Source organism: Crinia signifera, chromosome 11, assembly GCF_055691185.1.
Source record: "Crinia signifera chromosome 11, ASM5569118v1, whole genome shotgun sequence".
NCBI lineage: Eukaryota > Metazoa > Chordata > Amphibia > Anura > Myobatrachidae > Crinia > Crinia signifera.
Genome location: NC_139227.1, coordinates 67,134,643 through 67,160,599, shown reverse-complemented (window position 1 = coordinate 67,160,599; position 25,957 = coordinate 67,134,643). Strand labels below are relative to the sequence as shown.

General features: G+C 40.8%; 1 protein-coding gene across 1 annotated transcript; it reads right to left on the bottom strand.

Annotated features, from left to right (window-relative positions):
• Positions 1-1,002: 1,002 nt before the first annotated feature.
• On the bottom strand, positions 1,003-25,596 carry CHKA (choline kinase alpha). The gene is made up of 12 exons (XM_083163928.1): positions 25,141-25,596; positions 22,015-22,123; positions 15,333-15,386; positions 12,326-12,439; positions 10,474-10,607; positions 9,221-9,325; positions 7,968-8,026; positions 7,669-7,756; positions 6,337-6,445; positions 6,016-6,122; positions 4,742-4,823; positions 1,003-4,193 (listed from the first exon to the last, which is right to left on the bottom strand). Exons 1-12 carry the CDS (start codon positions 25,401-25,403, stop codon positions 4,134-4,136), a joined length of 1,284 nt encoding a protein of 427 aa, XP_083020054.1. The 5' UTR covers positions 25,404-25,596; the 3' UTR covers positions 1,003-4,133.
• Between the last annotated feature and the right edge of the window lie 361 nt (positions 25,597-25,957).

The following is a 25,957-nucleotide window of genomic DNA, read 5'->3' as shown; positions in this document are numbered from 1 at the left end:
GGTAGGGAATACAGATTGCAAGCCTCACTGGGGCAGGGACTGATGTGAATGTTTAACAATTATCTGTAAAGCGCTGTGGAATATGTGTGCGCTATATAAATATTACAGAATAATTATGTAAAATTTTACAAAGGGACAATGAAGAGTAGAGATTGGGGTGCAATGGGTTATATAATGGGTTCAAGGTCTGCTGTGCACACAGGGCCCTGGGTCCAGGGGGGCAGAAACTGTACACCCTGCACATTTCTGGAAATTGAATCTTTTACATAAGTCTATTGGGCATGTAAAGTTTAGAACACTCACAAATAACTGAAAGTATTTGGTAAATTACAATATTTCTTCATTGGTTTACAGGCTCTGTAACCATGCTTATAAAAGAAAATTCACAAACAAAAAAAGGCCAAAAAAATGTATTGGGCATGGTAAAGCTCACAGACAATGGCCCTTATTCAGATTGATCGCAGTATACATTTTTTCTCAAAATGGGCAAAACCATGTGCACTGCAGGTGGGGCAGATGCACCATGTATAGAGAGAGTTCGATTTGTGTGAGTTATTTTGTTTCTGTGCAGGGTAAATACTGGCTGAATTAATTTTACACTGCAATTTAGTTTTCAGTTTCAAAACACCGCACCTAAATTTAACTCTCTCTGCACACGTTACATCTGCCCCACCTGCAGTGCACATGGTTTTGCCCATTTTGAGAACAAATTTGTATTGCGATCAGATCTGAATAAGGGCCAATGTCTAGATCAACATGACAAAAGGTCAAAAAGTTCTTCACATTTATTGGTGTCAATGTTGATATCTGAGCAGGTGGACCTCCTATTGTACCGCTTCACCCGCCATGCTTCAGGACAAGTTTCCAATTCCCATCCTTATGCTGGCCACACATCAGACCAACATTAGCCCACATGGACAATAAAGTACAGTATTAAAACGTTTAAAAAAAAATAAAAAACAAAAAAACTTTTATTAACCAATCACATTTTATTATGTAAACAAAAAATACAATTCACATTTCATAAAATAAGTGCAAGGATATTTTGCTTTACATGACAGTTGCAAGGAATGCATCAGAAAAATAAAATATGTATACATTATATGACAAAGATTTTTATATAATAATTCATTACATAATAGAAAAGCAAATCTCAAAGAAAAGCAATAGTCTTAAGTGTATATTTAAGAAACAGCATTTTCTGATGTCACAGTATAATATGTCACAACAATGTTTCACTAGCTGTAGAAAATAAGACTACCCTAAACCTCTGTAGGATAATCACATGACAGTACACAACACTGCGATTGGTCGTCTCTACGCTCTTGTGGCACATTTATAAAAGGGCTGTGGGCTTCTATCCTACACAGCCAACAGAGCCCCCACAATGGTAGCTTTCACCATCACAGAATGCACACAAAAGGCTTCATTGACTATGTGTCACTTTTCAAAGCCAATGCATCTTCACTGGTTTCAGTCACTGAATTTAAAAGGGTCAATTGTATGCAATATAGAAGCAGGCATGTTTTAGATTGAATATAATTGTCCCTTTAAATTTAGCATCTGAAGACACAGCGCCATTCAATAGTGCAGAATTTAGACCAAAAACAGTATGTAGCACTGTTGTAACTTAAATAATTAAACATTCACTAAAGGGGATTATGTTCCTCTAACAAAAACATTTGAAATTTAGTACATAACAATCAATACATAGTATTTCTATATTCAGTCTCATTATTAAAACCCCACTGAGAGATTTGCTACAGAATCAAATACATATGTATTAAAATCTTACTTCACATTTTATATGAACAGAAAACAGATCTGCCTGATCATAAAATATTCACATGCTGGACCCAAAGTAATGCCAACTCCAACTCTTCGCACTTATGCTAAGCATAAACTCCCCCCCCCCCCCATCCCTCATACTGTACAATGGCTCAGAACATTGGACATAAGGCCAGTTTGAGTCATGGTTGGTCTGGTCCAATTTCGGACACTGGACGATTATAGGGGTACTGGGCATGAGCCACAATGGGCGTGCATGAGGCCCGGCTGCATTTAGATTCTACAAATATTTCTATTTGCAAGCCAAATGCAGGGTGATTGACAGGAAGTGGGAGCGGATCCTGGCTGTTTCATTGGCGTGAAAATAAAGGGCACTCCCTATAAACCACTGGGAGTGCCACAGAAAATGCAGGTGTGCTTACGTTTGCTAGGGGAGGGAGGATGATGTCAGCAACAGGTTGGAAGTAGCTGTTTTGATCGCAGCCACCAAGTCAGTCCTGGGCTATACTGTGGCTGAAAATCATTCGATGTCGACTGTATATCGAATGATTTTGCCTATAGCCGCATGGATGCGAATGGATGTGTACCCGTACATATCCATTCACAGCCCCAGCTAAACCATTTACAAGGCATCTTGCGGGGGCAGAGACAGACACTGACACGGCGGTTGAATTCAGACCATGTCTGAATCAGGCCCATAGTGTCTAAAGGCCCATACACACAATTATCTTTCCAATCTGGCTGGTTGGAATGAAATCTGGAAATGTTTGGGAGCAAATGGCAACCTACCATTTGCCCCCAAAACATGGAAAACAGACACAAACTGGTCCTACAGACAAATTGGTTAAATCAATTTATGCAGGTGACGGCTTTTGTCCATTTTCCAGCGTTTGAGAGCAAACTGATATTGTAATTTGTTCCCAGAAATTTCCAGATTTTCATTCCAACCAGCCAGATAATCTTCTAGTGTGTATGACCTTTACCTATGCATAATGTAAAACCTCGATGCTGGCTACATTGCAAGGAAACGTTAGTGTATCAATGTTAAATGAAGTACATTTTGCACAGACATTCACAGTTACATTATGATTTTTCCAAATGTTATAAGTCTTCATGGAGAACGTTACCATTACCCGTATGCACCAAAGGGCATAAGCAGCTTTTTGTCTGTTACAGTACAAAGGGTAGCAGGACATTCAGTCCACCAGCTTCAGTGCTCGTCAATGAGCTGGAAGCCTTACCAAATATATTGTCTGGACCATAAAATGGTGGTCTACATGATTAGAAAAAACACTGATATAGTCAAACATGTGTTTTAAGGTATTAAGTAAGGTTACTGTTCAAGGCTAGAAATAGCATACATTACAAACATGTGTATTAAAATACAAATGTATCCAGCTATCTGCAAGATAAAAAACATTCTATACAAATTGCGTAACGAGCCAACAATATTCTGAAGTTCAGTTTTCAAGTTCTGAAGTTTAAGAGCAGATTTTTTTTTTGTGGGCAGCGGATAATTAGAGTCTTCCAGCCAGTAAGAAATGCCTTGTGCAACCTCAGCGTCACATTAGACTTGTAGATTATACTTCTGAAAATGCAATTATCTTCTCAGTCTGTGCATGCCCTGAATGAAGTATGAAGAGCACAATACAGCGTTACAGAGTCCAAGTTCATTTCCTCAGTCTGGCCAGCTTGTGTAGTTTCAGTACTTACTGCCCAACTGTGCAGTGTCCAGAGCTTCAGATGAAGTGCTGTGTTGGTCTATCACAATACAACTAATAGGAACTACAGTATTTTTCACGTAACCATGTACAGTAAGTATAACATTGGACCGCAGTGATTTGAGCAAAAATACTTGAATGTTGAAAAGTTACAAAACATTATAAAATATATATACTGTAAATTATACAATATGTACATAAACAATATTAAAAAGCTTGAAATAATACTTACTGTTTTCACAAGTAAAGCAGATCAGAAAAGTGTCTGAACAGTTGCGGATATTGCCGTTAATCACCAGTAACTAATATCACTACGACGTGAGGCACCAATAGGCTTTCATGCTTAAAGGATGATCACTTTTACTGAATAGGTTCTATTCTCATGAATATTAATGCCGCCCATCCATCTGCCTACTCCTAACCCCAAATCCTCATGTTTTTATGTCATTTATACTGATATTTAAACTTTAAGAATCTGTAAACTAAGCGACGTTTCACAGAAATATTACATTCATGAATGACGATAATGGTCCAAAGAACACTGCTTTGTATTACATTGAGAGAGGAAAAAAAAAAAGCTTAAAGCTGGGATATTTTTCTAGTCATTGTCCATGTATCGAGGAATCACAGTCCTAACTTCCTCTTCTGATGGAAATAAGCATCAAATCTAGCCATCGCGTATTCCTAAATGAGACAAAGAAACAAATGTTAAGTCTCAAATTATCGTTTGAGCAATCTTTGTTCTGTAGGCTTTATTGGATGACATTACACATAGCACATATTTGCTGAGCTTTTATACTGTAACGCCATCCAGATAAAGTGTTTTTATTGGATTTAAGCAGAACCTTAAAGTCCATGGTACAGAGTTAGAACTCCCAGCCTACAGCTCTCAGGCATGTTAGGAGTGGAACAACCACAACCACAGAACACTTCAATATAATGTTTGTTTAGGGCAGAGGTGGCCAAACCGGTCCTCAAGATCTACCAACAGTCCACGTTTTCCAGACCACCCAAACTGTTGCTCGGGTGTTGGCATTACTGTCACATTTTCAAACATGTGATACATTAATTCCTAAATGACACATTCTACAGATCCACAGGTGGCCCAGAAAACATGAACTGTTGGAAGATCTTGAGGACCAGGTTGGCCACCCTAGTTTAGGACATTAGGTTGACGTCAGACCCTGCAATGAAATACTTTATTCCTAAAAGAAAAGTCAGATAATGCTTACCATATAGCCAAACTCAATGGAGGAGATTTTTGATTGTACAATAGCCCAAAGACCCCACAAGAAATGTGATGCAAGGGCAAACCTAAGAGAAGAAACTCAAGTTAAAGAACTAGGTTTTATACCACAGTTATTCATGAATATCTCCTATGCCAGTAAAGGTGTCGCATTCCGCATCTTAACACACGTAAACAAAAATGGATTACGGTGCCCCCACATGGATAGGTGTCGAATCCAATTTCCCTTGAAATCCAGAACAACCCTGATCTTGGCCACATGCAGAACGATTGAGTAAATGATTCGAGAATTTTCTATATCGCTCTGTGCGGCTATGGTCAGGGGTGTTGTGGCCAAATCCAGCACAAAGGGTCGATCATCTTTTCGCCCTGCTGAATGGATCAGCAGGCTCGATGAACGACCCATGGGCACCCACATTGGATCATTTATCATCCTCACACACAGTAAGATTTTAAATGATTGGTCATTACGATCAGTCGGAAATGTCCCATGTGTGGGCACCTTTAGTGTGACAAGGTTCTCATGCCACATGAACATTCAGCTCCATATACTATGAATTTATTGTAGCTGCTATGGAAGAGGTAAATAAGGTGGTGGTTTTATAGGTGTAATTGTTAAGGGAGCTGTACACTTCTAGATCACCAATATTTATGGACTGCCGCAGCAGCATCCCCTTATATATCAAATTACTGTGGACACACAACTTAAATGGCATCCAGGCTACTGCCTTAAAATTTAAATATGGCAGCCAAGAAAGTTTACAGAACAGAAGGAATCAGTCTTCCATGCTGATTCCATCAGGGCAGACTAAAATCAATGCAGCACTTGACTAGACATGAACTGCAGACATTCTCAGAGGTGCTGGACTGACAGGATTAATGGAACCAACATGAACGGAACCAGCTCCTGAGTTCAGCGGGTAGCAGTGGCGGACCCCTGTAGAATTACCTCATCATAATTTATACAGAGGAATAGAGAATTAAGTGGAAGAGGGATGTCATAAACCTCGACAAACCCTTTAACTGGTTTGCTGAGTTCATCATTTTCTCTAGCCCAATGTCTATAGCAGGTAGGAGACTAGTTAGAGACGTCTGCTGATACTTATATTAGAAGATGCCAATGTGTTCTGCAGAGACTAGTGAGAGGAAATGTTCCCAAGCAGGAGAACTACTAATATCCCATGCTTAGCTTGGTGAGGTTACCCTGCCATTAGAAATGTGCCTTTCCTAACAAGAATAAGCAATTACTATCACACTCACCTGTTAACCTCAGATAGCATTTCACTCTCAACCTTACTTCTCTCTTCATTGCTCATGTTCTGATACCCAGGCTGAAACTCAGCCATATAGGTGGATATGAAATGAAGCTAGAAAACAAAAGCAGCACCAAGGCATTTGTCAGGAAGGGAGAGAAGATTTACAGACCCATAAGCTATGACCCCATGTTATGTGGGTATCTGCAGCTGGCAGCATGCCCCCGCTGCCTAAGTATTAGAGCATACTGGAATTTACAGATGACAGCTGAAAGCCCTTTAACAGCTACCCCTTTATACCAGGTTTCAGATATTCTCATATTTGTACCTGTTGTTTCTTTGATGGATAATTTGAAACATTGGCTTTAAAGAATGGAAATTTCTCATAGGTGTAGTCATATGTCCATTCACAGAAATGATTCCCAATGTCAAATCCCCTGGAGAGATGAAAAGCCAAAAGGTCAGTGAAACAGGTTTCAGGCCAATCTTTTATACAGTACATATTGCAGCCCAGGTCTTATTTTGTGGTCAGATCAGTAATGTGTGGAGTAAGAATTACAAGCTGCAACAATCACAAAGGCGAATAGCTAGCTTGTGCTCTTCTGGCTTCATAGCCTGCTGTGCACAGCACCACATCAGTATGTAATCCTAATCATATGACATGTGTACCAATCGGATCACTGAAGCCTGCACAATAGTAGACCCTTCACCACAAGTTCTTTAAGCTGGGTACACACCAGTGATAGGCGACCTGCAGACGTCCAGCTGTTGTGAAACTACACATCCTAGCATGCATTGCTACAGTTTTAGCATGTCCTAATAGCAATACTCTGACAATGCATGCTGGGATGTGTAGTTTTACAACAGCTGGAGGTCCGCAGGTTGCCTATGCCTGCACTAGACGATATGTCATACGATCTGGCAGATCGGACTACATACATACACACACACACACACACATACACATTACATACATATATATATATAAATAAAATATAGTATAAATATCACACAGGTGGTTTCCAAGGGAGGAGTAATCGTGAGTATAGAGAAGCACACTTGGTTCCCCCCAGCACTTGTGCTGTAACCAGATTTAAATCTACATTATATAATTCAGAGATCTTGGTTACATATATTTGCAAATATATAGGAAGCCCGCAAGCCAATTTTCAAGGCCTCTATGAGTATTGGGGGTCCCTATTGACATATCTAGGTTCAGGGTGCAGAACCCCAAAAATCAGCATACGCCAGAATCCCCAGAGCAGCACACCAGTGAAAAAACTATAGTGCTAATAAGTGTTAGTGTTAAGAAGCCGAAGCTATGTACAGAAAGGGATACAAAATGATAAATGGAATCTAGCCCTCATATATACAATACTAGGGTCTCTGTGCATTTATTCATCTGCAAGAGAGCGTGCTTAATGCACATCAATTCTGAATCATCACTAGAACAATACAGATTTTTGTTGTGATCAGATTGACCCAGCTCAGGAAGACTGAGCTCTTCACCAAAGCAAATGAGAACTTGCAAACTGTAGTCCATGTACTGGAGAAAAATAGCCAAGTGTCCCATGACGCACATTTAAAAACAAAATACATTAGAATAAAGTCGAAGATTTGTACTTTTGTTTTTTCAATCTACAAGTATCTCTCCTCATACCTATAATTGTAACTGCTGTATTCAAAGTCTATCAGCATAAGTTTCTGCTTTTCAGAATTCTCTCTTCCCTCTAGTAATAGGATGTTTCCTGCAAGACCAAAAAATGTTAGAGGTATTAGGGACGCCAACGGTTTTATTACCAGTAACAAGGTTGAACGACACCTGACGGTTAAGAGAACAATCCCAATGGTCAGTACTGGGTTCTTAATTGCATAGCACCAACTGTAGTACTGTAACAGTCCAGTGTCCCTTACATAGCAACCATCCTCAAATATGAAATACAACACCTCAAGTCTTACCTTCTTGGCAGTCATTGTGACAAAACACAACAGGGGAGGGGGTTGCATCCAATAGAGTCCTAAAACAAACATTAAGGTTTAAATTCATAATAAATTTTGGCATTAGTCTTCAAATCTTCAGTGTCAACTCATCTTCATTTAATGGAGAGTCATTGTCAATCATATACAAGTCATATATATTCCATACTATTATGATGCATAGAGGGGACATGTGATAGTCAGATTTTTTGCGGCTATTAAAAGCAGCAAAATAACACTGGGCCTAATTCGCACCGGATTGCTCATCTGCAAAATTGCAGATGACTGGTAGTACATAGCCGACACCTAGACAGAAGAATATCCCCCCCCTCCCCCACTGCAAATCTGCAAGAGTATTGCAAATGGATAGCTATTATCTGCACATCCATATGCAATTCATACACCATCTAATGAATATCCCAGTCTGTGCAAATGTGAGAAAGTCAGGCCCTTCCACAACTCTGCAACAAACACAGGCTGATTGAGGCAGATGCCACATGCCCTCCCTTTAAATGCCTGGGCACATCTGTGTTTTTCTGACATTCCCAGAAAACAGCAGGTTTCCAACCACACACACGGTGACTTCTTGTTCTTCAAATTGCAAAGGGATTGCAATTACATAGGTTTTCTGTTTTTGTTGCTATCTTGGCTCGTGCATGCGTGCTAGGATACATACCCATGCGTTGTCGTTCGTTAATCAATAGCATTTCCAATTCACACAATATTTATTATTTTATTTATGTAGTAACAGTTTCTTATATAGCGCACACATATTCCGCAGCAATTTACAGAGTATACTTGAACATTCACATCAGTCCCTGCCCCAGTGGAACTTACAATCTATAGTCCCTACCACATGTACACACGCACACAGACATTCTAGGGTTAATTTTGTTGGAAGCCAATTAACCTACCTGTATATTTTTGGATTGTGGGAGGAAACCGGAGTACCCGGAGAAAACCCCCGCAAGTACGGGGAGAATATACAAACTCTGCACAGTTAGTTAGAGCCATGGTGGGAATGGAACCCATGACCTCACCCGTGCTGTCCCAATAGCAATCAATACTGAATAACCACCACAATCAACACTTCTGCAAACAGACCATTTATTCCCCCCCTCCTCCCAGAGTAAATACAAAGCAATCATTCTCTAGTTTCAATCTCTAACACATGTAAAAACATGAAATTCTGTGCAAGCCCCACTAATTGAATAGCTAAGTGTACTGTAACTTACTTCAGAGCTGCCATTTCTTTGGGGAGATTGTAACTTAACAACTTATTCAGTTTCCTGGTATGTGACTCTCTTGTAAACTTCATCTTCAGCACCTGCTTCAAGTACCTAGAAATAAAGCAAGAACCATTTGCCACGCGCTATCCATAGTGCCTTCGTTCTATAGGAGTTATGTTGCTTAGGCTTCTTTTTCTCTTCCAAAACAGTTAGTGCTATTTATCAGCAACAAAATGTCATGTCAAAATTATGAATGGGGGCAGATAAAACCATAGCTGTACATGCGCTGATATAGTGCCGATATTGGACATTTGGTGTGCGGTCTGTCAATAGTTATGGCCAGATGGTTATTGGTTTACATGGTCAGAATATGACAGAAACAGTCTGGGTGTGGGTCGCACTAACAGGCCTCACTCATTCCAGGAAGGGGTTGATACAGATATTCCCACAGACAGAATCTCTATTGTCATAATGATCATCTAAAGCAGGCATGTCCAACCTGCGGCCCTCCAGATGTGCTAAAACTACACATCCCAGCATGCCTTGCCAAAATTTGGCTCTTAGGGAATGCTAGAATGATGGCAATGCATGCTGGGATGTGTAGTTTTAGCACATCTGGAGGGCCGCAGGTTGGACATGCCTGATCTAAAGTATTCCTGGGAGGTGGAAAATGTGCCCCTGACAGTTTAATCTGATACCAGTTTTCACTTCTGAAGGCTTTCCGTGTAATGTGCCTGGAGAATAATGACCCAAGACACCAAAAAGGGAAACCTTGTTCACTAAAAAACAATTAAAAAATGAAAGGAGATGTTGATTTGCAATGTAAATTTCTGGTGTTAAGCCACGTACACATGGGGCGATTGCTGCCTCTGTGCCGAGTGACGTGCTAAGCACAGGTCGCTCAGCACAGCTTGCAGTACTAACGATGCACCCCGCAATGCTGTGTGCTGAGCGATCATGCTGAGTGGGGTTTTGCCTATTGTTTATAGGTAAAACTCCGCAATCTAGCAGGAAAGATCATGCAAGCACATTCTTTCCCTACAGGCGATAGCGATGTGCGGGACAGCCATTATTGCAGTGCATAGAAATGGGGCTGACATCACCTCGTGTGTATGCCCCTTTAGTCTACTCTCAGGATCACATTGGATTTATCTGGATGCTCATGCCGAGTGGCCAGAGCTGTGTACAGGAACCATGAGATATTATTTAACTTAATAAAAACCAACAGACTAAAAAAAAACATTAAAAAAAAAACATACTTGTCCATTGTCCCAAAGAGCCACTTGGGTTCCTTATTGAAGGGCATGCCCATGCCATGAAATCGTGCCATCTTCTCTGCTATTTCAGCAGATATATCATGCAGGCTCAGTTCTTCAGTGTTAAGTTTCCGACTCTAAAAATGAGAACGTTTCATTAGGACAAGCAAATCCTACACTGATTTACATATGAAGCCTGGAAATAAAAGTACACAATGTACAGCAAGCCAGTCTGTCCCTGTGCTGCCAAGAGAGGAACAATAGCTGCTGCAAAGCGATTTTTAATCTCATGCATAGAGAAGAAATCCATCTGTATTACAGATAAATGACTGCTACTTCAGTTATCTATGTTGCCTTCATCCTATACTGGAGATCACTTTGCAATGATACACAGGCTAGGATATACACCTGAATGACTTGCCTTTGGAAGTATAATAGCTTTGCTGATCCATCATTTGGGAAGAACTGTTAGTTGGAAGGTTTAAAAGCTTAAAAAGCCCAATAAAATAGGAAAATAAAAATCCGTGAATTATGATAATAAAAAAACACAAAACAAAAAAAAAAACGGATTGCATCATTAAGGAATATGCGCTGTGAAATAATGACCTGTAAATGATCAATGACCTGTAATTGTTATTGTCTAAATGTAAGTTAGTCATGTGAATGTATATGTGAACTGTATGTGTATGTTTGTGATATTATTTATGTCTATTGTTTTCTATTTTATATAAAACCAAATAAAGAATTTTAAAATTAAAAAAAAAAGCTTAAAAAGCCCAGTGGAGACATCAGTTGTCTCTTTGGTGACTGATAGTCAAAGAAGAGCTTGCCACCAAGCTACACAGACTACCGTACTCCTGAAAAGCCATCATTGTATCCACAACCCACACCAATTCAGTAGGCTACAGATCTGTCATAACTTGTGCATAGTGCCAGAGATTAGTCTAGCAGTCAAATACAATTCACATACAACCATGTGATCAGAATATATGCACCCCATTCTATTTCATTATCAATAATATATCACTGAGTATCCCAATATCCCATCTAGTAGCTCTCATTCCCCTTTCAACCACATTTCAGTAAGTCTTAAGTAACACATCTTGTCCAGACCCATACTATTTATTTCCATTAAACACCTTTACCTGCTATTTTGTGCCCACTACTACACAAAAGAGTCTTAAAGACTTAAGATATTATGGTTTGTATTTAAATATGACGTAATACCTGCCATTTGTATTGTCCTTGTACATATTACATTGAACTGATACAGAGTGAACGTGATCGGGAAAGTACCCAACATTAAGAAGGAGGACTGATGTCACTCATGTGAAAATTAAGTCTTGTAACTTAATACTAAATGGAAAACTGCAGCTTGAGCCAGAAAGCTTCCTGTCCAGTTCCAGTCTGTCACAAGACAGAAAGTGGCCAAATGCAGTTACATAATCCTCTATTAAAAAGACTGTTGCACAACAATGATTTATTCAGCACAAGCCAAAGAGTAATGCACGGTCTTAAGGTGCCCACAGACGCTACAATTGTACTGTGCTATGCGTTTTTGTCTGTACAATGGTTCTATACAATTTTTCTTCCAGCTTGCGATGCAATGTGCACTTGGATGCATGCGATGCGATGTGATGAACCCATGTTTGTAATGTTAATTTTCAGATGTAGTCTAAAAAGTACATGCAGCACGTACTTTTTTTAGACATACAATATCGGGCTCCCGAGAACGTGCATCGCACAAGCCCATAAACACCACCCGATAATTGTACATAAGATGCAATTTGTGCTTAAAAAGTACAAAACGCATTCGATAATTGATGCGTCTGTGGGCACCTTTAGTCACACTCACCGGGATGAATTGCTCTAGACGTCCTTGTGGAAATATCCCATAAAGCTTAGGACCGAGAGATCTTTCTGCCAAGATTGCAAACATGACACTCTCCATTACCATGGCTGCAGCACCCTGTTTGAGAGACACTAGTTTAGAATCAGTCTAGCTAAAATCAATAGCTACAAAGATTTGGGGCTAGATTCTCTAAGCTTCAAAAGTGATAAAATGGAGAGTGATAAACAGCCAGCCAATCAGCTCCTAGCTGTCATGACAGACTGGGTTTGAAAAATGTCAGACAGGTGCTGATCGGCTGGCTGTTTATCCCTCTCCATTTTATCACTTTTGAAGTTTAGAGAATCTGGCCCTTGATCAGTTCGTGACATTGTCACCATGCCTCAGTTATCAAAGGAGTAAAACGGCCTATGTTCTAAGCGAGAGAGAGAGAGAGAGAGAGAGAGAGAGAGAGGGGGGGGGAGGGAGAGAGGGAGAGAGAGAGAGAAAGAGAGAGGGAGACAGAGGGAGAGGGAGAGAGAGGGAGAGAGAGGGACAAAGTGTACGGAGATAATGTACCAGCCAGTCAGCTCTTAACTGCCATATTACAGGCTGTGTTTGGAAAATTACAGCAGCTGATTGGTCAGTAAAGAATCTAGGCAATTTACCTCAATCCAAACAGCAGAGCTGAACAGTGCATTGCATTAAAGACAAGTAACATTAATTGTAAACATAGTAACACTTATGACAGCATGCACGGAGGCTACCTGAGATAAAGGTTTACTAATCAACACTGAATATCTAACATACTTAATAAGTAACATACTGTATATGATACAGATAGATAATGTGGGGTAGATGTATCAATCCTTCTAAAGAGGACAAGTTGCTCAAAGTTAAAGTGTGTACACGGTTCTATTCTGTCTCATGGCAGATATTGACTATTCTATTTTGAATAACTGCACTTTAGATTTAAGGCCCCCATACACTAGTCCAATTTACTCTGAGGTAACCTTAGATGTGCGTGGGCATTCAGAAGGAAGTGGGCGGGCAGCTGACATCCGGTGATGTCAGCTGCCCGCCTCCGGCACCCACGTCACCGGACGACCTTTATGAGAACAGCCGCCATTTTCATGGGAACACCCATTAAAAGCTGGGTGTTACCATCGGCACGACTATCCGCCGCCCCCCCACGCCCCCTGGCCGCAGCCTTGGGTGCATACAACCAGCGAACAGTCTGTTTGCCATGGCCGCATGCACCTGGTGTATGCACATGCTCAGCAATGCGGCTGCGCATACGCAAAACATTGCTCCCCGTGCGAACGTACAGTCCTTACAAACGGACCAGAATAAACCCCTCAGACTGCTATATGGCAAGCCAGCATAGGAAACTAAGATGTTAACAGGCCTGTTATATGTTCCTCGGTCTGGCTGGACATTCCATTTGGTAACCTGCAGTTCAGGGAACCACTCAATCGGTAATAACGTTTTTATTGCATTGCAGAAGGTTCGAGTTCTGACCTCTGCTATGGAGCTTGCACACGCAGAATCCTCTCAGTTTCTACTTACAGCTAACTGTACGCATACATAAAGAACAATCATTTGGCAAAGCGGATTCATTGGGTCATAGTGTTTAAGCCACAGCAAAGTGCATGCCGCTCGCTGTGATTTTCCACAGTTCCGCAGCATTTGCCAAATATGCTAATGTATTTAACACAGTTCAGAAAACTGAGATGTGAGAACTGCAGCCAAGCAGCAAAAAGTAAATAGTACTGCAATGTGTGATTTAGCATAGAGGGAACAGGGTAACCTGCCAAACGGCTTTCACTTCATGGACCGTGAAGGTACTCTGCTAGACAACCTGACTTCTATAGCTTGAGCCAGTGGTTACCAAACTTTTTGGGATCATGGTGCCCCTGAGTTTTCATGGCACCCCTCTGCCAAACGTGTCTCATTGAGAAAATCAGAAACGATATTAAATGAAGTAAATTACGTTTATATCTTTTCCTTGGGATTAGTAATGTGATGAGGGACAGGATTCACTTCTGTTTGTCCACAACTTTCCTTTTACATATGTCAAAAATAATTTGAATTGGTCATGGACCACTGATCCAGGGCACCCCTGCAAGTCCCCCACTGCACCCCAGCGTGCCAGGGCACACAGTTTGGGAACTACTGGCTGAAGCAAGAATATAAGAAAAACAGGGTATCCGGATGGCTGATAGATCATGTCTAGATAAATGTTCACTATGGTCAAAAGATCGACACAAACAAAATGTCAACATGGCTATGGTCGACATGAGTGGTGGGATTTAAAAAAATAAATTAAATGAATTCAGTGTGCAGAGCACAGTGATGCACCTGGCCTGAAGAATAGAAAGCAAAGCGATGCAGTAACTGCGGATCCACGTGCTCAGGTATCGGCAGTCTACCTTTTTCCAGTATCAATCTTTTGGGGTTGACCTAAACATTGTCGACCTAATATACCACACCTGGAAACCAGGCAGGGGGAAAACAGCTTTACCTTCTATACGCGGCCCACCACATGACTATGCGAGGCCCGCCACCGGTCTACGACTATGCGAGGCCCGCCACCGGCCTACGACTATGCGAGGCCCGCCACCGGTCTATGACTATGCGAGGCCCGCCACCGGTCTACGACTATGCGAGGCCCGCCACCGGTCTACGACTATGCGAGGCCCGCCACCGGTCTACGACTATGCGAGGCCCGCCACCGGTCTACGACTATGCGAGGCCCGCCACCGGTCTACGACTATGCGAGGCTGGTCATTATGGCTAGCCTCATATAGACAGACATATGACAATGTCATATGTGTATATGAGGCTGGTCAAAATGCCAATTTACTATACTAATACTATTTTAAATTACCACTTCTACATTTATTCATCTTAATGTCGTGGCATACTACCAATGTTCTTATCATTCACAGTCCTGAAACCCTGCTGGCTACCTGACTATGGAAGTCACTCCTTTATTCTAGATCAGGCAAAAATTACAATTTCTAATACTTACTCGAAAGAAAATCTCCCTTTGCGTCTCTTGGTTGTCACCTTTGTTGTAGGACATCTGTTTGGATTACAGACAGTAGTTTTAGCCAGCAGTAAAATATACAACAGTCATTTATGAAAACAGTAAAAGCATAAAAGTTCCACTCACATCAGCCGGCAAATACATCTTTGTCAAATATGAGACTTGGACTACTGCAATCACAAAAGTTATTTGACTTTTAACTTGCGCAACGCTATGCCAAGCACTGACATGTACAGCGTGCAAAGATCAATATAAGAGTAGATTTCAATTTCATGTGAACAGGTTAGCAGTCATCTATATGGTCATAACACATGCTACACTTATTTCATGTACATCTGTTTACTGCAGGCATGTCCAAACTATGGCCCTCCAGCTGTTGTGAAACTACAAGTCCCATCATGCCTTGCCACAGTTTTGCTATTAGGGAATGCTAAAACTATGGCAAGGCATGCTGGGATGTGTAGTTTCACAACAGCAGGAGGGCCATAGTTTGAACATGCCTGGTTTACTGACTCACTTCTTATGAACTTAAATGAGTTGCATAGAGGAGCGATTTTGCTTCATATAAGATACATGGGGTGTCACTGGTCATTAACTCGGCTGCAGTACATTTAAATTTGAGGAGAAGCCATGTATACGTGTTTATCATTTGACAAACTGTATCAACTGCAGTAATGCTTGTAATAGTAATCAGATCTTGTAACAGCTGTTTTTGCTGTATTACTGTATCAGCTACATCCACTCATTAGCAATCCCTTTGGCAGAAACACAAAGGGATCATTTTACAAAATAAGTAGAATCCAAATCCAATCAGATGTTAGATTTCTAATTGGCTGATGTGCAACTCATACATTTTTTTACCCTCCTGAGACTAATATAATGCAATATTCAAGTTTGCTAGACATACCTTATCCTAAAGAGTTTACCCACATTCCTGTATGGGAAAACATGAAGACACAGAGTAATGCAAACAATGCAGAACATTTCTTATACCCAGGAAATTCATTAAACCAGCTACAATAGAAATCAGGTGTCTGAAACAATTGATTTACATGAAACAGCAGTTGGGCTTTGTAACCCATGCAAATGGACGCAACAGGTTTATTAATTGTTGCTTTAGACAAGTATGTTGGGGTAAATGAGGTCACGTTGCAGGACTAACCTGCAATGTCATCTCTTGACAACAATAATGCATATTCAGATAATGGAACCATTACTTTAAATCACAAAATCAAATATGATTTCAGTAGCCATGATAGAAGCTTTGCTACAGAAAGCATGAGATTAGTGACTAGTAATTTAGTCAAATATATGTTTAGCATATGGATTATGTTCTTGGAATTGTTTTACATAGGTTAAACGGTGTATGCATAATATAAGTTGTCTACTTTATCCTTTTATACAGGACTCCATGTTCTGGATGAATACAGGGTTACAAATTGGATTTCAGAAAACCTGGTTTCCAATTATAGTTGGCATCACTTATCTTATGGGGTAAGTGCTGGACCAAAATGAACTAAGGAATCTGAGCAGTATCTTAGTACGAGATATAGTTGGATTTTAAGTTTCCCTACTGTAGCTATTACACCAAAGCTCCATATTCAGGTTCATAATGTTCATGGTAATTAGGAAAGAAGTCCATGAAATGTATCTACTCAGTGTTTAAGTTATAGCTTATATTCCTTCAACCATCTACATACAGATCAGCATCTAAAGTCTCCTTTTCTTACTCTCCCAAAGAGAGTTTTGAAGAATACTCTAAGTAAGTTATGCTAAGTAGACATATGGTGTTTTTACTCTGTTCAAATGTAGCCTTTTATTTTGGCTTTACATTAATGTAGGTAAACTAGGAAGTTGGAGACACTGTTTTATTGGACCCTACCATGATAGTGTCTAGCTTCCTCAGGAGACTGCCATCCCCTTCCTTCCCTCTGTACAAGGCCTTGCCTTACTGAGGTGAGTGCATTAGGTAGTGTTAGCCAGAGGAGCTTGCACTCCCTGTTGTAAAAACAGACACAAGAGGGAATCTGCTCACAGGACAAGGAAGTTACGCTCCATATTATGTCAGGTTAATGATCAGAAGAGGATTAAGAACTATTTTTGTTATGATTGTTATTGATTTATTATTTGAGATGGTTGTGACTCCCTTAACTTAACAATGACAATGTCAATGGCACAGCAACTGTATATGTAACCTTTATATGAGCAGTCTTAGAGTTTATGGGCGGTATTCAATCCCGGCTGCTATTTCCGACAGGGGAAATAGCGGCCGCAGCCTATTCAATGCTGCAGTTTCCAACAGCATTGAAGGCAGATTTCAACAAAACAGATCCAACTTTAACAGTCGGAACTGTTTTGTCAAAAACGGCGGTGGATTGTCAAATTCATGGTCGTTTTTCGACAATCAGTGGCCGTTTTTGCTGACACGCCCAGTTTTCAGCACTCGCCAATCAGAACATTGCATTCCGACTGCCAAGTTCCTGTCGAGCGGAACAAAAACGGGCTGGAATTCCGACTGTCGGGACGACCCGACAGTCGGATTGCCAGATTGAATACCCCCCTATGACTTCTTTACTACCTCATTAGTTCATTTTGGTTCTAAGCACAGCTGTCACAAAGGCTCTAAAAAAAGAAGACTGATGCATGCACAGGAAAGCATTGCTTATAAAAATGAAAATGTAAAGCTTAACATAATTCTCCGACTCCAAGGTCGCATACTATACCGTGTATCGTGTCTGTCACCTGGAAACCAGAGTGTGCAAGGCACGATCGCATGGGTACGCCTGCAGCAAAGAACACATGCACATACAACTAAAGAGGTATAACACCCTGCCCCAACATTGATTATTCTCCACCCACATAACCCACCCACTGAGAACTAGAGAAGATGCCCCAAAAACAGGTCATACTTCTCTAATAAGTATTGTTATAATGGCATTTTAGGTTATTATACTCATTACGTTCTATTGAATAATGTTGGAACTTTAGTAGATAGCCAGTATAAAAGTTAAGAATTCCAACACCTCAACTAAAGACGTAAAATAAAAATGTGATCAACACATTATACCAATCATTCTGTTGTATACACAACTAATAATAATCATAAGCATGATACATCAAGCTTAAAATGTGTTTAAAAAAAAGTTAGAATGGCCAAAATAGGTAGTCCTATACATTATTAAGAGTAAAGTTAAGCATTACCAGCCACAACAGTTTTCACCTTCAGTTTCTTGGCATAAAGTGATCTAGTCCGTAGTCTTTACACAATTCCTAGTACAAAAAAAATATATATTTGCCTGGCATCTTATAGTAAAGACAGCAACATTCCGCTTATATGGCTCTTAGAATGCGTGCCAAGGTAAGTGCTGCTTCTAGCAAAAATCATTACAGCTAATTATTTAAAAAAAAAAGGCGTTGCAGATGTTAAATAAGCTGTAGACATCAAGCCAAAATAATTGAATGTGCATGGTTTAACATTTAGCTTTAGCAAGATAATATTGCTCAAGGGAGAAAAAAAAAAAAAAAGGATGATTGTTTAGTGCTGTCTGCTACTATTGCAGCAAAGAACCATGGCCTGAGGCTGACATTTTAAACTGGTTTATTAGGAGGAAGCTTCTGTTCTTTGTAAGCGTAAAGTTACAGCACTAAAATATGAAGATCGTTAGAAGTTTAGCAAGAATGTAAGTGAACAATATTCTTCTTTTTTAAACCTATGGAGCTTAAGTTGATAAATATTACTATAACCCTAATACAATATTGACTTGTGAACCACCTGATACGGCTGCTATAAAGGTATTTTTGTTTTATCATTCTGTTATTGTGAATCAGATCTAGGTGGTATCTGACTGGCAGGGATGTGTTCACTATATACAGTTGCTAGCATCCCAACTGCCGTCAGAACCCTGGTGCCGGAACTTCAAAAGACATCCCAAATGTAAGTATGCCAGGGCAGATTAGAGTCAGGCTGGGGATGGGGTTGGTTTAGGCATTAGCGGGGATGGATAAGGTGAGGGAAAGGGACGTACAGACCCTCTGACGTTATTTTATGTATTGGGGTGCTGGGGTTGGTCTTTTGACCGCCGGGATATCGTATGTATCCAAACTGGCAAGGTGTGTCAGGATATAATTCAACAATCCAAGTGGCACTAGCTGATTACCTCTGCAAATTTACAATGGGTAATTTATAAGAACCAACATAACAGTTTGTACTCCATTTTTTTTTTTGTCAGAAGTGGATTTGTAAAAAAAATAAAAAAAAAGTCTCTTCATCTACACCTGGGTGCGGTACTACAGTATGAAGAGGAAAATACCAGAGAGATTAGCTGATAGTAAGTGGATCCTTTGTGTGAACATTAGCAAAGTCCAGGCCACGTTTCTCTATTAGTTTAGACTTTGACCGTGAACGGATTGGGGAATGCACAGATGTAAACACAGAAGCTATCACTCTAATTTCTAATCAACTGATCTTAATAGGTTTACTTGGACTAGTGAAGATATTATTTAAGAAACATAAAGGTTTAAAGAGTTATACCCCCAAATTGTTCCTTACTTCAAATGTTTACTTATGTGGAGGGACTAGCATTTAGAAGGGTGTGTGTGTGTGTGTGTGAGTGTGTGTGTGTGTGTGTGTGTGTGTGGAGGGGGTTCTGGTAACAAATTGAGAACAAGCTGCTCAAGTTTACAAGGAGATGGCATGCATATAAGCACTTTACATGCTCCTGCTGATGGCTGCCCCTGACCAATTTGGTGCCCTAGGTGGGATTTGGGCTGGTGCATACCCCTTTGCGCAAGCCTGTAAAGGGTGTGTGGCTTTGTGGTGCTGTGTTCCCCTTCCTCATTTTGCTGTGCTCCTCACCCCACATTGTCATATGCCCAACAACCTCCACATTGTGCTCTATATTAAGAGTCCATGAGCAACATTTTCTGGTGACTGATCTACACAGTAGCAGTCAAAAACAAACAGGTGTAAAGTAATTTTACCATAGGAATATATCTATTGGCCAAGTAGTTTCAGGTGTGTAATAATAACCCTAAAGAATAACAGGATCATTGTTCAACTGACATACATTTCTTAGGGGGGTATTCAATCATCAGCTACCATCTCCTGAGGGGGAGATGGCTGCCGGGCCCTATTCAAAGTGGTCTTCCCCGACAGCATTGAACAGGGGAGCTTGGCAGAATGAGCCCGAAATCACAAGCAGTCGGGCTCGTTCTGCCAAGAATGTCCGGGAAGTGATGAGCTCCCAGCTGCAGCTCGCCTCTTCCCAGCTGCAACTCGTGGCCATGCCCCGTTCTTGTCCCACTGCAAGCAGGACATTGAATCCCGCCTGCGTGTTCTCGGTCGAGAAGACCGAGAACGGGACAGGGTCACAGCATGCTCGACAGCCGTGATCCCCAGATTGAATACCGCCCTTAGTGTTAAGATAACAAAGACTTGGCACATACTGACTCATATGCAGGTGCACACTCTAAATACTTAAAAAATTGGTAATCAGAACAATTATAATAAACTGCACAATTTAGCATGAAGTAAATTTGCAGTTCTTCCAATAATTATGGCCAAAAATACAGGCCCACCACTACAAGGCTCTGTATGTTTAGAGTTAGAATGTGCAGGGCAGTGCCCGCCCACACACAAACACAGATGTATTCAGTTCAACATAAAAAAAAATATATTTTTAGCAGTCTTGATATGTCACTCTGGAATCTATGTGTTGGGGCCTATTGGTTCCTTATTTCATTGTCTTGTTGATGCATTGATTCCTTTGTACTGTTACACTGTCATTTTTATATCCATAATACTTGCACTATTGTTCACTACAGTATTTGTATATGTGACCCTTGATGCTTTAATAAAACTTGTTTAAAAAAATAAAAAAATATATTACACACACACACACTGTGCATATTTTATAATAGTGAAGTTACAGTTGTAGCATTGGTTTATGTAAATGTTGTTTATACCGTAATCTTCATTTAAATCTAATGGTGCCCATACACGTTACAATTATTGTATACAATATTGTATACAATATCGCATCTCATCGCATATCAGTTTTCCGATGAGATCAGATGAGATGAGATCTAGTACAAAAAGTATGTGCTGCACATACTTTTTGTACTAGATCTCATCCCATCTCATCTTATCGTAAAACCGAGATGTGATGAGATGCGATATTGTATACAATATTGTATACAATAATTGTAACGTGTATGGGCACCTTAAGTGCTAACATCTGTGAGAGACGCGCAAAATATCTGCTAAAAATGCCAGTGTCGCTCACATTTGTTATATAAATTCAAATACAAAATAGTATGTAAAAAAAGATTTTCTATATAAGGTAAACATTAAATGTTTGCTTGCCAATTTTCACAAATTCACTTGGCGCTCAAAGGGTTAAAGCTGGTGTACAAACACAATTGGTGAATGTGTGCAATCTACAGTATCATAGTAACTAAGCCCATGAACATACCTGTGAACCTGTATTGTACATGTACTCTACATTAAGCAGAAACCACTATAGGTGATAGTCAGCACAATAAGCAGTCACACTATACTAGTTTTAAGTAAATCAGAGCAAATATATTTTAATGAAGTAATTTACCTTTGACTAGTTAGCCTCTCCTACAAGGACAGTTAAGATAACTTTTTGAGCTAACCCACCTGCAGGATGGCACCATATAGCCGCAGCAGGACATTCCGTGGTTCGTTAGCGATACTGTTCTCATCTTCTGGTAAGGAGCAAATGAATAGCATGTTGCTTAGGCCACCTCTGCAGTAAAAATGCAACAATTTGTTACACACTGATTTAACTACATTGACACAGTTTATACAGGACAGTCATTTACAAACCAAATTTAGATTATATCACCCCAAAAAATATATAAATGTGATAATCAGTCAGGAAATATTAAAGCGGATTCATTGATTATCTTTTTCAAAGCTTTGATAAATATCACCCTTTGTGTACAGTCCTCTACTGAAGTTCCCATGAGGTTGTTGAGTGATCATGCTGTGTACTAAAGGGCCCCATCAAGTAGGAATGGCCATCGTTGCCTTTGCCATCGATGGCAAAAGTGCAACTGGCCATCGATGGTGCATAACTATGCAATGATTGACCATCAATGTTTTTACATATTGATGGTCATCCATTGTCTTTGACTGATTGGCCTGTGGGCCAATCAGAATACATGGGCAGGGCTTCACGGGTGTCCTGGGCGGAGCTATGCTCTGTGTCCTAGGAAAAACAAAACTATTTGTTTAAGCTGGACATTGATGGTGGGAAACCATAAGGTTCTCCCCCATCGATGTCAAAACTATTCAACTTATGCCATAAACCATCAATGTTTTCTAAACATTAATGGTCATCCCTACCATAAAGTCCATTTTGGCCACCAATGTTTCTTGGCAAGAACAGAACCAGCCTAAGTGGCCAGCTTTAGTCATAATATAGTGGATCAATCCGATCTAGGATATAGATGTGCAAAATAAAATTCACATTTCACCGATTAGCTATTGCAAAACAATATAAACTATATTTAGTTTATTACGCATAATTTTCATTCATGAAGTGCAAATTCCTGCAGCTACTGTATCTCTGTAAAAATGGTTGTGAAACTTGCACCCACTATGGTGGTAAATCATTAAACAGAACACTTCATAGGCTTAGCTTGGCTGGACATGTAATTAGGTATGTTGACCGAAAAATATATGGTTGTGAGGCCATTGTTTTTAGTTGCAAGGCCACTAGCCCTCATGAACAAAAGTACACTTAAGCAAACTGTGGATGTTTCAGTTTGTTGAAGATTCTTTCTTGGATAAGAAAAAACTCGCTAATCAACAATTTCCAGTAGAAAACTTTGCATATGTCTTTATCTCGGCAGATTTTGGATTTATATAGCTTAATTAAGGAATTTTACTATTCCTGACAATACACCTGTGTAGGATACACTGCCAATATTTTATGGGCTATGCCATGATTCATCCAGTAACACGACTGTAGTCATGAGGGTGAGTGATAGATTACATGCCTGCACCTCAGTGATGTCACCGACTGATCAGCTGCAAGGTCATGACTTTTAGAACTTAAAATCTAGGTACAAAAATTAAGCTGACGAGGACCTTCTCTTTCTGTCATCAGGGAGGTATATACATTTAAAAACAGAAGAACATAGGGGTATTTTGTAGTTACTTGGGTGTATATAGTTGTAAGCGAAGGGTCCTTTAAATAACCACAGCTAAACAAATACACCAGTAGCTATATTAGTTACAATAACAAAAAGCCATAAAAGATATGTTCTACAAACAGACTACACACAAATGCAACATACCAAATCAAGAAGTCTATTACACCAATAGAATCTAGATGACTCATTTCTATCACACATTAATGTAGGTCACCAGATCTACTGACTCATTTCATCAGTCTGTAATTTCCACTTAAATAAAGTGGATTTTAAAGAATGTCATGGTGGTTCGATCACACCAAAGTGTGTATTTACCATTAATGCACAACTATTTCAGAAACAGTGCACAGATTAACAAGTATTGTAAACCAGATTTAAAAATAGAAAAAAATTAAACAAAAAGGACAAGAGACTGAAATAGCATAAGGGGAATGTGAAATAGGAGAAGTAGAAATGACAATGAAAACACGCCTCCATGTAAGAACTAGAACTAGAACATGTTTTTGGCAAGGGACTGGATTACTGGCATGAAAGGAAATCAAAATAGCAGGGAAATCTGATATACAGTGAGGATAAATGCCTCTGGTTCTGCTCAGTCGCAATATACACGCAGCAGGCTGGTAGAACCAGCAATAATCAGCTGTAATCTGACCTATCATTCCCTACCACAGTACCTGCAGCTGTGATCACACCTCACCACAGTACCTGCAGCTGTGATAACACCTCACCACAGTACCTGCAGCTGTGATCACACCTCACCACAGTACCTGCAGCTGTGATCACACCTCACCACAGTACCTGCAGCTGTGATCACACCTCACCACAGTACCTGCAGCTGTGATCACACCTCACCACAGTACCTGCAGCTGTGATCACACCTCACCACAGTACCTGCAGCTGTGATCACACCTCACCACAGTACCTGCAGCTGTGATCACACCTCACCACAGTACCTGCAGCTGTGATCACACCTCACCACAGTACCTGCAGCTGTGATCACACCTCACCACAGTACCTGCAGCTGTGATCACACCTCACCACAGTACCTGCAGCTGTGATCACACCTCACCACAGTACCTGCAGCTGTGATCACACCTCACCACAGTACCTGCAGCTGTGATCACACCTCACCACAGTACCTGCAGCTGTGATCACACCTCACCACAGTACCTGCAGCTGTGATCACACCTCACCACAGTACCTGCAGCTGTGATCATACCTTACCACAGTATCTGCAGCTGTGATGTTATTAAAATTGCCAATCCCCAGCATTATTATTGACAGTACTGGTACCAGTAGAACGGTAGTATGGGAGAGAGAGAGAGAGAGAGAGAGAGAGAGAGAGAGAGAGAGAGAGAGAGAGAGAGAGAGAGAGAGAGAGAGAGAGAGAGAGAGAGAGAGAGAGAGAGAGAGAGAGATATATGTTGGAAATAATATATTATCCTAATGATATGATGTGTATGTGTGAATGAATCTACAGTGTGTAGACACGGCACAATGTTAGCATGGCTGGCACAATGTTATAGACATGGCACAACATTGGGTACTCATGATGGCACAATGTTATCCCTGTGCCCTGAGCCCCTGCCTGCCCGTCACTGACCGTATAGCACTGATTTGGAAGCGCTCCTCCTCCAGCAACTTCCAGGCACCGGGCAGGAACTCCTTACACCAGCGGTAAGCCTTGCGCCTGGTGCGCTGGTCGGGCTCGTCTTCCTGCCCCCTGCGGCTCTCCTCCTCCTTCTCCCGGTTGTCCGCCACCACTGGCTCCACGATTCTCTGACCGGCCACTAGCCCCCCAGCCGCGCTGATGATTAAGCCCAATGAATTAGGCAGCTCATCCTCGCAGGCGAACTTCGTCTTCATCCTAGTAATAGACGTTGTCCTAAACGAGATGGTAACTTTAATACGGAAGGCAGAAGGCGCTGAGCTTAGAATGAGAATTACTAGTATCTGACTGGGTATGACGCTTATAACATGCGTATGACAGACTGCTACTCCACACAACGTATACGCAGTACGCTCATCTAACGTTCCAGGAGCGATTACTGCCTTATATAGCTTCGGTATGGCTACGCCACACAAAGGACAGTTGTACTCCCTGAAATGTCCCTCCCACTGTTTCTGCGCTCTGATTAGCTGAGAAATGCAGCATTACAGTCCGACTGTAGCTCATGGTTGCCCTAGTGACACGTGTGGCCGCCGCTAGTATTGCACAGAAGCTCCGTTATTACGTAGGGCTACAGTTACTATAGTTACGTACTTGAGTCAGCCAAGAAGCTACTGTAACTGCTTGTGCTGGGGTTGGTATATGCCGGATATCAGGAAAGGAAGGAGATACATCCCGTGTCAAACCATGTGCAAATGCATCACAACTGAAACATCTAAAGGGAAATGTATCAAACCGTCTAAACTAAAGC